This window comes from Kalmanozyma brasiliensis (genome assembly GCF_000497045.1).
Source record: "Kalmanozyma brasiliensis GHG001 unplaced genomic scaffold PSEUBRA_SCAF2, whole genome shotgun sequence".
NCBI lineage: Eukaryota > Fungi > Basidiomycota > Ustilaginomycetes > Ustilaginales > Kalmanozyma > Kalmanozyma brasiliensis.
The window spans coordinates 677,718-692,591 of NW_015961959.1; the positions used below are offsets into that span (position 1 = coordinate 677,718).

The 14,874-nt window shown below is 59.2% G+C and overlaps 4 protein-coding genes across 4 annotated transcripts; 1 reads left to right on the forward strand and 3 right to left on the reverse strand.

Annotated features, from left to right (window-relative positions):
- Positions 1-724: 724 nt before the first annotated feature.
- Positions 725-3,268, reverse strand: PSEUBRA_002750 (Forkhead-associated (FHA) domain protein; the record flags this gene model as incomplete). The annotated part of the gene is made up of 1 exon (XM_016437135.1): positions 725-3,268. One exon carries the CDS (start codon positions 3,266-3,268, stop codon positions 725-727), a length of 2,544 nt encoding a protein of 847 aa, XP_016292646.1.
- A 722-nt stretch (positions 3,269-3,990) lies between these two features.
- On the reverse strand, positions 3,991-7,001 carry PSEUBRA_002751 (uncharacterized protein; the record flags this gene model as incomplete). Its single annotated transcript, XM_016437147.1, has 3 exons — positions 3,991-5,092; positions 5,167-5,201; positions 5,364-7,001. The coding sequence occupies 3 exons, from the start codon at positions 6,999-7,001 to the stop codon at positions 3,991-3,993; spliced, it is 2,775 nt and encodes a 924-aa protein (XP_016292647.1).
- Positions 7,002-7,727: 726 nt separating this feature from the next.
- On the reverse strand, positions 7,728-9,419 carry PSEUBRA_002752 (uncharacterized protein; the record flags this gene model as incomplete). Its single annotated transcript, XM_016437150.1, has 1 exon — positions 7,728-9,419. The coding sequence occupies one exon, from the start codon at positions 9,417-9,419 to the stop codon at positions 7,728-7,730; it is 1,692 nt and encodes a 563-aa protein (XP_016292648.1).
- A 655-nt stretch (positions 9,420-10,074) lies between these two features.
- On the forward strand, positions 10,075-14,622 carry PSEUBRA_002753 (AMP-binding enzyme C-terminal domain protein; the record flags this gene model as incomplete). The annotated part of the gene is made up of 1 exon (XM_016437159.1): positions 10,075-14,622. One exon carries the CDS (start codon positions 10,075-10,077, stop codon positions 14,620-14,622), a length of 4,548 nt encoding a protein of 1,515 aa, XP_016292649.1.
- Between the last annotated feature and the right edge of the window lie 252 nt (positions 14,623-14,874).

Sequence of the window (14,874 nt, forward strand, 5' to 3'; positions counted from 1 at the left end):
TCGGAAGACGAACGGGCTATCAATTGACCGGCATGAAGGATTCATGCTACAGCATAGTTACGTACCATCAGCTCGACTTAGTTTGGTGGTCCTTTCAATCTGCTCCTTTTTACATTTCGTCTGGCGTGGCTGCGAATCAAAGATCGGCATTCTGCATGCAGAATTGGTCAAGCTGTGTTTGACAGGTCCTCATCAAGTCTGAGCTTGTGTATGGTGAAGCATGAGAGTGTATGCAACCAAGTCTGGGGCTGATGGAGTTGAGTCTCTCGGATAGCCTCACGCACTCGCAGACGCCGCTCGCTACGACCTGACAGGAACGCTCTCTGCTTCTCGAAGCAATCTGCAGGCACGATGACGGCATCATCTGCGAAAAGTTCCGCTCAGGGGCGCGCAACAAAACCAAAATTGGCGAGAGAACCCTTTGGCCGCTTGGTAGGCTTGGTAGTGGTACAGCTCGCTTACGATATCGGAACAGCTTCGCGCTTCGTATGGGCTCCCGTCACCGATCCCGATCCTACCGGCACTCGACCCCGGTCAGCATCATGTGTGACAGTCGTCTCCAGCACGAACAGACGTTGTAGCATAGCTTGGAACGTGTCGAGTAGATAAAGCAATGGTCGAACAAACGAACAAAATCGGAACTGATGCAATAGAAATCGATAAAGCGACGGGGTCGGGACGAAAACACACCTGCGAGAGCAAGGCTGTTCGAAGTGGGAGCAGTCTACTTGCGACCCTTCCTATAATCCTGGTCGCCCTTTCGGTCCCACGTGGGCTCCTCCTTCTCCTCGGGCTGCGTCTCGTCCCACAGCCCGCTCTTTGCGATCTTGGCTCTGAGCTTTTCGCGGCGCTTCTCGTCGTCGTTGCCCGTACCTTGGGTCTCCGCCTGCGACTGGCCCGCCTTTCTCTTGCGACCGTTCCCGACGGACGAAGAGGGCAGAGGAGCGCTGGCAATATCCATCGACTCGCCTTCCATCTTCCTCGCCGAAGCCGAGCTTGCGCTGACATCCGACGCCGACTCTTGCAACTTGGCCTCTGCCAGCTCCTCTTGTTGACGCGCATAACCGCTTCGTTTCCAAAAGATGGGTTTTTGACCCTTGAGCGCCTTGCGCATGGGCTTCGCGAACACGCCAAGGTTCTCTGCCCGCTCCTTGTCAGGATCGTTCTCCTTATCGTAGTAGTACCAGCACTCGAGCGGGTTACCGGACGCATCCTTGCCTGCACGCTGGATGACGCCGAACATGGCCGATGATTGAAGCACCACCTCGAGATGCTCCCGCCACGCCTTGCGGGCGATCGAGGCCCATTTTTCGTTGGATTCCGACGCGGTGGGCCAGCCATCGACGATGCAGCCGTGCTGGAGGGTGGCGGAACCGGGAAGCGCGCGCTTGGACGGACTGAAGGCGACCGAGTGTTCACCAGCTTCGCCTTTCATCAGCCCAGGCGTGGTGGTTAGCACCGAACGGACCGCTTCCGAGGCACTGATCGTCGCGGTGCGGTGGAAGACGATCGCGCCGGCGAGGAGACCAGGTAGATCGTAGGTGGGTGCCAGCTGGCGGACGCAGTTGCGGGCAAGCATTTGCAGGTCTTGCACGGACGCGCCGGGGAGGGGCGAGGACGGAGCGGGACTGTTGCTCGCCGACCTGCGTGCGGCGTTGCGGACACTGGTGACAGGGGCAGGGGGAGGCATACGCGTCTGCGACTCGGTCAGAGCTTCGGTCACTGCTTGCTTGCTTGCGGACGCACTGCCTGTGGTCTCGGTTCGTTTTCGTGGCGCTTGCGGGGTGGTTGTCGCAGGTTGGGTCGCGAGGGCAGAGTCGCCGATCTGCTGGTCTACGATGCCAGAATCAAGGTCCGAGAGGGAGCTGCTGTCCGACACATCGTCCACGACGTCGGCAAGAGGCTTGCGAGTCACGAGCACTGCATTCTGGGGCGCAGGTCGAGCCGCAGGCACATAGTCCTCGTCGTCGCTCTCGTCTTCATCGTCATCATCTTCGTCCATCGCGCCGAGTCCGTTGCCGCCGGTCTCCTGATCGCTATCGCCAGCTCGTACCTGGCGGATGTTGAGAGGTCCAGCTACAAGTCCACCACCTCGGCGGTTGACAGGTGTGGGAGAGCTGGTGACGTCGTCTTCGTCGTCGAGCAGCCCTCGTCCTGACGTCTTCGCCAAAGCGGAGCGCTTGCTAGGAGACATCATGACAAGCATGCCGGTTGGAGAGCTAGCAGGGGGCGAGCTCGAAGCAATCTGTGTCTCGCTGCTCGGCAGGTCCTCAATAATCACCCTCTTCTTGACGGGCGACGTGACGCGTTGACTCCACTCCTCGACGCGAGCCTGCATCGACTTGACCGGGGAAGGCTGCAGATCTGAAGTCGAAGGAATGTGCTCGAAGCGACACTTGACGCCGAAGAAGTCGATCATCGACTTGCCAGATACGAGACGCAGGACCTGTCCCTCACGACGACGCTTGCCGTCGACAATAAGACCGTTCTGGCCAACGATACGGACGATGAAGGTTCCGTTCGAGCTCCTAGTTTCAGTGGGAGGGTCGTTCCTGGAAGCTTTGGGAGAGACGGCCTTCTTATTGGAAGCAGGGCGCGCAACGAAGGGGATCCACTCGACGATGGCGTGGATGCGCGAGACGTGACGAGCCTCGTTGGGAAGGTTGACGCGCAGGATTCTCTTGGATCCCAGACCTTGCATGGAGGCAGGGATGTCGGCAGCCGAGGCAGCACGGGAGGCGTGCGGCAGCCCTGAGGGCTTGGATCGGCCAATTACCAGGCTGACGCTCTTGCTGCCGAACAGCAGATTGGGCACGGCATCGGCATCTGAGTCGCGCTCTGGGTTCGAGATCAGTCCGAGAATCTGAGTGTTGGGAGCGTGCTGTTCGGAGGCGGGTGTGGGTGCTAGCTCAACGCTGGTGTTGGTCTGGTCGAGGATGGTACTGCGCACGGGCGTGACTGAGGCTGAAAAAGGTCGCTGCTGCTTGACAGGCGAGAAGCCGAGCGCCTGCTGACGCGTTGGCGCGACGGGAGACGAATGAAAGACGGACGAGGCGGGAGGTGAAGAAGGAGGGGGAGTGGCGCCCGCCTGCTCCCTTGCCTGCTGGAACGCGATTGCCTTGGAGCCGACTATGTTGAGGTCGAGCGGTGCAAACGGTCGCGTCTTGACCGATTCGAGCAGTTTGCCTGCCTTGAGTGCCTTCACCGGGGACGAGCCGGGCATCGGAGGGTCCGACGAAGGCGCTGGCGTGGGAAGATCGTGCATCATCTTTGGCGGATCGATGCGAATGCTGACTGTGCTGGTGGTGTCTCGTCTACGGTCAAGTCGGTTCCTACTTCTAAGCCTGGCGAGTAGGACAATCACGTCGATCGATGTTCTGGATGCTGATGCCGACGCGTCACAACACTGCTGCTTTGAGAGCTACAACAAGTGAAGAGACCGACGTCTTCTTGAGGCTGATCTATAAGATGGTGGAGTGGGTGACGGGAGAAGAAGGAGCAGAGTCAACTCGAACAAAGGCCTGGCTCACCCTCTCTTCTTCACACACAACTGCCTGCACAGGGGTGCTCAGGCGTGTTCGAAGCTCGTGTCTCTTGCTCTCGGTCGCGAGTCGAGTACGCCCTACACGTCTTTCCTCTGGCTGCCTCGCGGGCTTCACCAAGAAGAACCCTGAACACGCACTTTTTGACGTGTGAGGCAGCGGCCGCACCAAAAAAAGTGACACGCTCGCCTCACGCGAACCGCGACTTGGCGTAAAGACGTAATTTTTCCTCCACACAGGCAGGCGACGTGACAAATTCGCGCTTTCACCATCAAACCGCAGCTTTAACAGTCACATATTCTTCGCCTCACCATCAGCCAGAGTCGTTGCTTTCACTGTGATGACGTCTCAGACAACCGGTCGACACAACGACCGAAGCTATAATTAGACAAAGAGCGTGCTATTCACAACCAGATTGATAAGCGAGAGAAGCGAAAGAAGTTAGGAGCTACTGCTGCTGTCGCGGTGGCTGAGCGCCGGAGATCCCCATTTGACCTTGCTGCTCGCTCCAAGCCTGCAAAGCCGCGTTCGGGTCGGGCGAATTCAGAATCTGATGCGCAAGACCGCCATACTGAGCCATCAACTGCTGCTGCTGCTGTGGTGTCATCTGACTCCACTGCTGCATGGCCTGCTGCACCTCGGGTGAGTCACCAGACACGTTACCGCTTTGGTCCAGTGGCAGTCGCACCGGCTTATCCTTTTTCTCTTCTCCTCCATCGCCGTAGCGAAATGGCATTCCGGTCTTGGGATTGACCTGCTCGCCCGAGCCCGAGTCGTAGTAAGCGTTGGTACTCTGGTCAACCATGATCAGATCGCCGGTGAGCGGATTGAACAGCTGACCGTTGGCGCCCGTGCTGATCGCGTTGCCCACCGAGCTCGCCGCCTCGCCCGCCGAGTGGAATTTGCTGTTGTAGTCGTCTTGGAGGACTTGGAGCTTTTTCTGATGGATGCTGTGCAGGTAGAGGGCTGTGATGAGCACGGTTCCTGCGACAGCCATGGTGCCGGATGCCGACATGGAGGGGAGGAGGCTGCCGAGAGCTTTCATCTGGCGCTTCTGGAGCGGCGCAGCAGCGTCGTGTTCGACGTCTTCCTTCACAGCAGCGACCAGTTCGGCTGGCATCGAATTAGTATCGTGCAAGGATCGCTTTTGCTGTCCGGCTCCGCCACTGGAGGCCATGCTCTGCCCAGCAGCAGCAGCCTCCTCCGCCGTGCAAGCGTGGATGCCGGACATGTCGTTCATGTCGACACGCGCGTACGTCGACTTGTTCCACAGCACGCCGCGGAAGTCCCGCATGATCGGTTGGCCGTAGACGTCGCAGGCGCTGGTGGGTACGAGACCGTACTCGTTGTCCGGCGTCGTGTTGGGTCGATTGGGGTGAGCGTACGCGCTGAGACCCATGACAAGCGCTGCTAGCGCTCCGATGCCAAGTGCTCCTTTGCCCAGCGTCTTGAACATGCTCGGCTTCTTGACGACGTCCAAGGCGGTAGCGCCGGATGACTCACGAAGCAGCGCTTCCTTCGCTTGCTCTCGAAGGGCGGGACTCGCGGCCCTGTGTGTCAAAAGAAGTGTGACGGTCAGGCTCGCAGGTCCATGTTGGGAATTATAAGGAGAATTGGTACTCACTTGTAGGCAGCCGTGGAATACTGGCGCTTTTCGAGCTGTAGATGCACAAGACGGTCACAGCCGATAAAAGAAGAGGATGAAGTTAGAACATGTTATTGAAGGAAAGTGGAAGGAAGAAGCGAGCTAATCGACATGAGAGGCTCGATGGCCAGCGAAGACCTTCTTCAGTGAGGTAAAGGGTCGAAGAGACATCATACCTTTCGGTGTCGAAGGCTGCGCTTCCGCATCTGGCCACCGCGAGCACCTGCGCCAGCGCCAGTGCCGGCAGGAGCTCCGCCACCAGATTGACCATTAGCGCCAGCAGAAGGACCCCCAGCACCAGCTTGACCTTGGCCGGAAGCGCCGTTACCGCCGCCATTGTCCATCAGCTGGTCTCCACGGTAGATGATCTTGCCAGTCTTGGGATCACTGACGTCGCCCGTCTGCGAGTTGATAAAGTAGCCAGTCTGGTCATCGATGTAGAATCGGACGCCCTTGGGGCTGGTGACGTACCACATCTGTGTGCTCTTGTCCCATACCGGCTTTGGGTTGCTACCGCCCTGGCTGGGTGCACCGCCACCCTGCTCAGGCTGGCCAGCTCCGTTCTGAGACTGAGGAGCGTTGCCGTCAGCGCCGCTTTGAGTGTTGCTGTCGGGACCGGGGCCATTAGCGGCGCCGTCAGCAGGAGCTTGAGCGCCAGGAGCGGAGCCAGCACCAGCATCAGCCTGCTGATCGCCGCTGTTGCGGCTCACAGGCTGGCTACCGGCTGCGTCATTGGCGCCTGAAGACGAAGGCGCAGTGTTGCCTCCCCCACCCTGGGCAGGAGGCTGCCAGCCCTTCGGCGGGGGGACCTCAGCGTAGTTCTGTGCGGGATCGAGCACGTGCGTCTGCCCCTCCTTGTCGACCAGCCAGACGAGGTTCGAGTTGGGCACCCTGTACGGTCCCTCGGCGATATCGCTGTCAGCTGCAGCACCGGCGCCTCCAGCCGCTGCCTGACCCTGAGGAGCGCCATCGACGGGCATGCTTCCCTGTGCGGCGCCGCCGTTGGCCTGAAGCGCGGCCTGGTCTTGCGCATTGTACGCCGTGGTCGAGTCGGAAGGCTTGGTGTCGAACAGCTTGGTCAGGCCGTAGCCACCAGCGAGACCACCGCCGACAGCGAGAGCCATGGCGCCAGTACCCCAGCCACGCTTCGCCGACTTGCCCGCAGCAGCAGCACCAGCAGCGCCACCAGCAGCGTGCTCAGCCATCATCTGCTTGGCCTGCAGCTCCTCCATCATCATGATCTGCTGCTGGTGATCCACCTGGTTCTTCTTGAGCTTCTTGAGCTTGTCCGAGATCTTGTCGAGCTTCTCGGTCAGAGCGGGATCACGTGCGGGAGAAGGCGCCGGATAGGGAGCCGAGTAGCGAGGAGGCTCGTGAGCTTCGAACGGGTTCGAGTAGCGGGGCGGCTCGAAAGCGGGGCGAGGATAGGGATGAGCCTCGGGGATGTGTGGACGGACGTTGGCGTTCGAAGTCGATGCGTAGTGACTGCCGATAGCCTCGGTGCCTTTCTCACCGCCGTTGGCGGTGCCTTTGAGAAGGCTGGCGAGGTTCTCGCCGATCTCGGCCACGGCGCCCGACTCGCCGCGCTTGATGAGTGCAGCTGTAAACGGAGGGTATCTGCTACGTCCGGGGACGGCGAGGTCGTGCTTGAAGCGGATCTTCTTGTCGTTCTTCTGAGAGCGCTTCTGCTCAGTGGCGCCGAAGCGCTGGTGTTTGCTCCAGCGTAGAGCATCGTCGTCGACGACAGCCTGCGAGGCAGATGCAGCCACCGAGATGGCGCCAAACACAATGGCGCAGAGAAGAGCTACCTTCATTGCGCTAGCCGGTCCTCTGCTCTACAGGTGTCCAGAGAGTTGGCAAAGGGGGAAAAGTGCCGATCGTGAATCACAGTAAAGAGCGTGTTGGTCCACTGCTTGGCAAGCAGACGTGATTACTAAGGGGATGAAGGAGAGGCAAGTACTCCTGAGGCGGTCTGGGGAGCAGGAAAAAGAAGAGGTCGAGGCAGAGACTGGTTTAAGTACGGTGCGCGGTAAGCCGGACTGGTGGGGATGCTGAGAGTCGAGATCAACGTCCTTTGCAACAATGCCGCCTCTCTGCGTTGCAACTGTCCAGATTTCATTACAGTAAGACGGGGTGACGGAGGCGGTGGGGGACGATCCCTCTCTTTGTCGATGGTGGTGCGAGTTTCATGTCAACCAATGAGGCAGCTCATTCTGTGACAACGCCCGCCGATGCTGGGCCGAGCAGGTCAATATATGTACGGGAAAGTGGGTCGAGCTGTTGGTGGCAACGAATCGCTTTCATTTCGTTAGTGGGTATCAAATGGAGCAGCGATGGTCGCCGATAGACCGTTGACCTCGGGCGGACTCGAGCAGGGCTGCTATAGTGGGCGCGGCGTCCGAGGCGTCTCTGAGGAGCACGCTGATGGACAGAGGTTGATGGCATACCGTGCCGACGAAGTCTGAAGAAGTGCTGCGTCTAGGTCAACGGAGATGTTCGATGCTTGCTGAAGGTTCAAAGCGATGCTCTGACATGCATGGTCATGAGGTGGGCTTTGATGCTTCTTGAGGATGCCAAGCTTCATGCAGCCAATCCTTGACATCCTTGATCTTGCGGTCCTTCTTCTTGCGGTACATGCCGTACCGATTGACCACTTCCATGACATATTTGGCTTTGGTGACGTTGATCTGGCTCGTGTCGAGACCCCTCTCCTGCAGTCGGCGGATGAACTCCTCGAAATGCTGGGACGACGAACGATAGTGACCGCTCCAAGGATATATGGAGACGATGACGCCATCCTTTATTTTGAGGACGCCAGCGACGGTGACGAGCGACCCTGCGAGCAATGAGGAATGCTGGAAGCGGCCACGCTGCTTGATGCCGATGTACAGATTGTAGGAAAGATCGGTCACAAAGATCCACGTATCGGCTTTTCGGCGACGGATGAGAGCATCTGGGCGGGAGGCAGACTCCTTCGCCTCCGCTTCTTGGTCCTCTTTGGCTTCGGAGTCACCCTTGACGATCTGCTGCCGATCGGCTGAAGCATACAGCCCCAACTTCTGCTTGATGAGATACTTGGGACCCAAGTTGGCTTTCTCGAGAAGCTTTTCCTTTCGAGTCTGTTGCTTTTCGTCTGGGTGCGCTTTGGGCGGTCTGGACCTCGATGTTCCCGCCACAGCCGAGACCGTTTCGGGCGTCGGTGACGCCTCCGATGGGAGCTCCTCGTCTGATGAGCTCGAGTCGGAAGTGAAGCTGTCGGAGGAGCCGGTCGAGTTGGTTCTGCGATACTTGATCTTGTCATCGCGGACCACTTCGCATACATCGCCGGTAGCAATGGCGTCCTGCCACTCCTGTGATTGACGCAGCGCTACACCCCTGCCTTTGCCAAGGTCGCCATGATCATACTTGGACGTGCTGACGAGCTGACCTGTGCGACACCAGCGTAAGCGACCTTTGCCCCCGTGCGGCTTGAGACGGGCTCGGAGATCCTCCAATTGGGTCTGAGCTGGAACATCTGCATCTTGGTCGTTGTCGATGTAGGTCATGTAATTGCGCCGTTGGTCAGCGGTCAGGTAGCTGATGCGCTCGGCCTCAAGCTTGGATCGAGGACATTCCTCCAAGCTGAGATCTTTGCCGTCGCCTTCGTCGAGCCATTGAAGAAAGTTCTGCTTTGTGTCGGCCTTGAGGTTCCAGTATCGATGGTAGTGCTTTAGGTTGCTCCCGTAGCGATGTTTGGGATCGAGCATCTCGAGCCAATTCTGATCCTCCATGCGCTTGGTCAAGACTTTGGATTCACGAATGAACTCCTCCTTTTCTGCTTCGTTCTTGAACGAGAAGGGGAGCTTGTCGAAGAAACTTGTGCCGCGCAGCTGTGAGGTGAGCGAGTCGACGGACGCCGGAGGGGACTGCGGCGGAGAAGTTGGTTTCTTGAACAGACGGGACGAAGACGCTGCTTGCCCCTTGACGGCTGGTTCTGGGGCAGCATCCTGCTTGCCTAGCTGTTCGGCCATGAGACCGGCCCTGCGCCAGCGCGACGAGGCGTCATTCTTGTCTCCTCGACGTTGCTCCTCGAGCGTTTTCTCCAAGCGATCTGTGCGCACAGCTGAGCGGATGCGGTCTACGGCATCGATGCGCGCAAAGTCCTCGACGGCGTGAGGAGTAGCCTCGCCCTTGCTGCTAGGCGTTGACGTGGGCGAGGCGGCGCTGGTCTTGGTCTCTGGCGTCGATGTCATTGTTGTGAGTGTGATTGCCAGCCTAAGTAGACTTACGTCCAGCGCATTCTCGAGCCAAGCAAGGGTGCGATCTTGATAGTTGTAGCGGCACGCCGTTCATGTGTGGTAGACAGATGGCCAAGACAGACGGCCGGCGGACAGATGATATTTGGTACCGTAGTCTATGCAGATGGATGGGAAGCACGATAGCAACTCGCCGGCCACACAGCCAAGCGAAGCCGAATCTCGAGCAACCGGCAACAACGGGCGTCATACTTTCGACTGGCTCCTGCCGGCTGCTCGAAGCTTGTTTGTCTCACAGCACAGCACAGCCGGTCGCTGATTTGGCCGTGCCGTGCCTGCTGTAGCCACGTGGGGACGCCATGGCCAGTGCAAATTTCCTGTTGTGTTACGCCGAGCAAAGGATGGCACTGGCAGAAAAACAAATCTTTTGTGATGAGAAGAAAAGGATCCGAGCCGACGATGTGACGGTGTGACTGGAGCGTTTGAGCGTGTGACTGATGACTCGTAGCTTCGGTAAAACGCCGAAGCTGTGACGGTCCCAGAAGGATTCGAGGTGCGAGAGAGGTGACCAAAGCTGCAAGGAGCAGCCAGCAGCTTTGCTTCTTGTCTCTTTTCATATCTCTCCGTCACTCGATCGATATCATTCACAATCATGTCGACGTCGACAGCCAACCTGCAGGCGAGCCTGGATCGATGGTCCGCCAGACTCACGTCCTTGCCCAGCATTGCTCTGCCCACCGACTACCCTAGACCAGCCACCTCTCAATTGGTCCAAGCGCTTTCGTCGTCAACGCTCTCCTCGGCCACAAGAAAGGATCTCGTTCGTCTCGCGCTCCACCACGAGCTCGACCTTCACCCTGCTGAGCATGCGAGCGATGACGATGACGACAATGCGAGCCCTACGCCCTTCCACCTCCTTCTGGCCGCTTTCTGCGTGCTGCTCCACCGATACACTGGCGACACGGATCTTGTCATCGGCTCGTCAAATCCCTACACCGGCGAGCCTTTGATCCTCAGGATCCCCATCGAGCCCAACGACCCCTTCTGGCAGATCGTCCGACGCATCCAGCAGGTCGAGAAGGAAGCGGCGGCCGATGCCATCCCATATGACGAGATCGTCAAGCGAGTCGAAGCAGAGCGTGTCGAGCGCGAGGGTCCCCTTCCAGAGGGTGTTCAGAGCGCACCCATCTTTCGCGTTCGCTTCTTCGACGAGACAGGCGGCAAAGCTCGTAACTTCATGCAATCCACCTCGCTCACCACCGATCTCACCGTCTTCTTGACTAAGCCAGGCGCCACTCCCGGCGACGACTCGGTCTCCCAGACACCGGCCGAATCTGCAACGCCCTCAGCAGGCGCAAGTGCGACCCACACCTTCCGTGACTCGCTCGTACCCAACATCGCGGTCCACCTTTCCTACAACTCGTTGATCTTCTCCTCACAGCGCATGCAACTCGTCCTGTCTCAGCTCTCCCAGCTGATCTGTGTCGCTGCCGCCAACCCTGCTTCGCCCGTCGGTAGTCTGCCCATTCGAACACAGCAAGAAAATGCTTTCCTTCCTGATCCCACCAAGGATCTTGAATGGTGTGGCTTCAGGGGCGCCATCACCCAGATCTTCGAACGCAACGCACGAGCTCACCCAGACCGCAGGTGCATTGTCGAGTCGCTTTCGGACGAGTCTGGATCTCTCTCGGAACCCGCTGCACCAGCGAGTCGTGTTCGCGAGATCACTTATGCTCAGCTAGACCGTGCCTCAAATGTCGTTGCCCACCACCTTCTGCAAGCAGGCGTTCAGCGCGAAGAAGTCGTCACCACATACGCCCACCGTGGCGTCGACCTCGTCGTCGCTGTTCTTGGTACGCTCAAGGCAGGAGCTACCTTCAGCGTCATCGACCCTGCCTATCCTCCCTCTCGTCAGAATGTTTACCTGCAGGTCGCCAAGCCGCGTGCGCTGATCGTCCTCGCTAAAGCTGGTACCTTGCAACCCATCGTGCGCAAATGTATCCAAGAGGAGCTTGAGCTGCGCACCGAGATTCCGGCTCTCGAGCTGCTCGACGATGGCTCCGTCCGAGGTGGCGCAGCCTCGCAAGGTGGCCAAGACATTCTCGCCAAGCAACAGTCTCTGGCAGGCGAGAGCACAAATGTCATTCTCGGCCCCGACAGTGTCGGCACACTGTCCTTCACCTCAGGATCCACCGGTATCCCCAAGGGTGTCAAGGGCCGACACTTTTCGCTCACCCACTTCTTCCCGTGGATGGGCGAGCGTTTCGGTCTGGGTGCTCACGAACGATTCACCATGCTTTCCGGCATCGCCCACGACCCCATCCAGCGAGACATCTTCACTCCGCTCTTCTTCGGCGCTGAATTGCACATCCCTACTTCGGAAGACATCGGCACACCTGGACGCCTTGCGGAATGGATGGCTGCCTCCAAGGCTACCGTCACACATTTGACGCCTGCCATGGGTCAGCTGCTCAGTGCTCAGGCCACGGCTCTGATCCCGTCGTTGCGAAACGCATTCTTCGTCGGAGACGTCTTGACAAAGCGTGACTGCACGCGTCTGCAAGCTCTGGCTGCCAACGTCTGCATCATCAACATGTACGGCACCACCGAAACGCAACGCGCCGTCAGCTACTTTGCCATCCCACCTGTTAGCACCTCCACCACCTTCTTGCAGACGCAGAAGGATATCATGCCGGCTGGTCAGGGCATGATCAACGTTCAGCTTCTTGTCGTCAACCGCAACGAGCGTACCGCAACCTGTGCAGTGGGTGAGGTTGGCGAGATCTACGTGCGAAGTGGTGGTCTCGCTGAAGGATATCTTGGTCCTCCCGAGGTCACCGCCGAGAAGTTCATGCCCAATTTCTTGGCACCGAACCTCAGCTTCCCAGACACCATCAAGGAGAAGCCCGAGGGTCAGTTCTGGAAGGGCATCCGTGATCGCATGTACAAGACGGGTGACTTGGGACGATATCTCCCCGACGGTACCGTCGAGTGCACTGGCCGTGCCGATGACCAGATCAAGATCCGAGGCTTCCGCATCGAGCTCGGCGAGATCGACACGCACCTCTCGCGACACCCGCACGTTCGTGAGAATGTCACCTTGGTGCGCCGTGACAAGGACGAGGAGAAGGTGCTGGTTTCGTACTTTGTGCCTGGCCCTGGGGCTGCCGACTTCGAGGAGCTCGTCACTGACGATGACGGAGTCGACGCTGCTGCTAGTGGCAAGGCGGCTCGCGACGCCATGCTCGTCAAGGGTATGCGTCGCTACCGCAAGCTCATCAAGGACATCCGCGATCACCTCAAGAGGAAGCTGCCGGCCTACTCGGTTCCCACGCTGTTCGTGCCGCTCCACAAGATGCCTCTCAACCCGAACGGCAAGATCGACAAGCCCGCTCTTCCGTTCCCGGATACTGCGATGGTAGCGGCTGCTGGGTCCAGTTCCTCCGCAACCAAGAGCAACGGAGACGTTGAAGCTGCTCAGTCGTCAGCAACGCCCACCGAGCGCTCTGTGGTCGAGCTATGGTCGCGACTACTGCCCAACGCTCCCTCGCCGATCCCGCTCGACGAAAGCTTCTTCGACCTGGGTGGTCACTCGATCCTTGCTACTCGTCTCGTGTTCGAGATGCGCAAGCAGTTTGTCATCAACGTGCCCCTCGGTGTCGTGTTCGACGCTCCCACGATTCGGGGTCTAGCCAAGGCTGTCGACCAGCTGCGCCAGTCTGACCTCGGTCTCGGCGCTGCCCACGACAGCGCGCCGCCTACCTCTACCAAGCTCTCGGACGAGGCCAACCTGGACGAGAACTACGGAGCTGATGTGACCACGCTCACTCCCAGCCTGCCTGAGTCGTTCGCCGGCGACAAGGTTCGCAGCGCCGCCGAAGGACCTCGCACCGTCTTGGTCACTGGTGTGACCGGTTTCCTCGGCGCCTTCGTCCTCTACGACCTGCTGACCAAGCGTTCCTCAAGCGTCGCCAAAGTCTACGCACACGTTCGAGCCAAGTCCGAGGCCAACGCGCTCGAGCGTCTGCGCGAGGGATGCAAGGGACGTGGTATCTGGGACGACCGATGGGTGAGCGAGGGCAAGCTCGAGGTGGTTCTCGGCGATCTTGCCGCTCCTCAGCGCCTGGGCATGTCCGAGGAAGTCTACGACAAGCTCGCGGACGAGGTCGACGACATCCTGCACAATGGTGCGCTCGTCCACTGGGTCTACCCGTACAGCAAGCTGCGTGCTGCCAACGTCGGCTCCACCATCTGTGCCATCAAGCTCTGCAATGCCGGCAAAAAGGCGAAGACGCTGACGTTCGTCTCGAGCACTTCTGCCCTCGACACAGACCACTACATCCACCTGTCCGACTCGATCTTGCACGGACAGGACCCTGCGCAGGCCGGCCCAGACGCGCTTCACGGTGTGCCCGAGACGGACGACATCGAGGCCAACGCCAAGGGTCTCACCACTGGCTACGGACAATCCAAGTGGGTGGCCGAGAAGCTCATTATGATCGCCGCCTCTCGTGGTCTCAAAGCCTCCATCGTCCGACCAGGCTACGTCGTCGGTGACTCGACCACCGCTGTGACCAACACGGACGATTTCCTCTGGCGACTCGTCAAGGGTTCGATCCAGCTCGGTCTGATTCCGGACATGCACAACTCGATCAACATGGTCCCCGTCGACCACGTTGCGCGCATCGCCACCCTCGCCTGTCTCAACAACGCCAAAGAGCTGCAAACGATCAACCGCACGCCGGGGACGCACGCCAAGGTCTTCCACGTGACGAACCACCCGAGCATCCGATTCAACGACATGCTGGGTCAGCTGAGTCGGTACGGATGGAAAGTGGAGCAGACCGAGTACGTGCAGTGGCGCGCGAGGCTGGAGGAGCATGTGCTCACCAGCAGCTCTGGCTCGGTCGAAGATAACGCGCTGTTCCCGCTGTTGCACTTTGTGCTGGACGACCTGCCGACGAGCACCAAGTCGCCCGAATTGGACGACCGACATACGCAGGCGATCCTGGATGCTGCGGGAGAGGGCAAGACACAGGGCACGGTGATGGGCGTCGATCGATCGCTCGTTGGCACGTACCTCGCGTGGCTGTTGGCCGTTGGATTTTTGCCTCCGCCGTCGGGTGGTGCGGAACCGCTGCCGAAGCTCGCCAACATCGGGGCTGAGATGAAGGCGATTGGTCGCGGGTCTGCCAATTAGATCAAGAACTCTACCTCAGCTACACATGAGGTTTACAATACGACTTATTAGCGAGAGGATGTGCGATCGTGCACGACCGACAGAGAGACGGACATGGCGAAACCATGGTCCGGGCGGCTTGCGTTCAGTGAGCTGACTGCTGTGTCAAAGAGGTGCAGGCGCCGCTAGATGGAAACGCGACGCCGGCTATTCGGGAAGGGTCCTGCACCGCGATGAGAGATAAGGTTCTGCAGGTTGCTCCCAGCCGTCCTT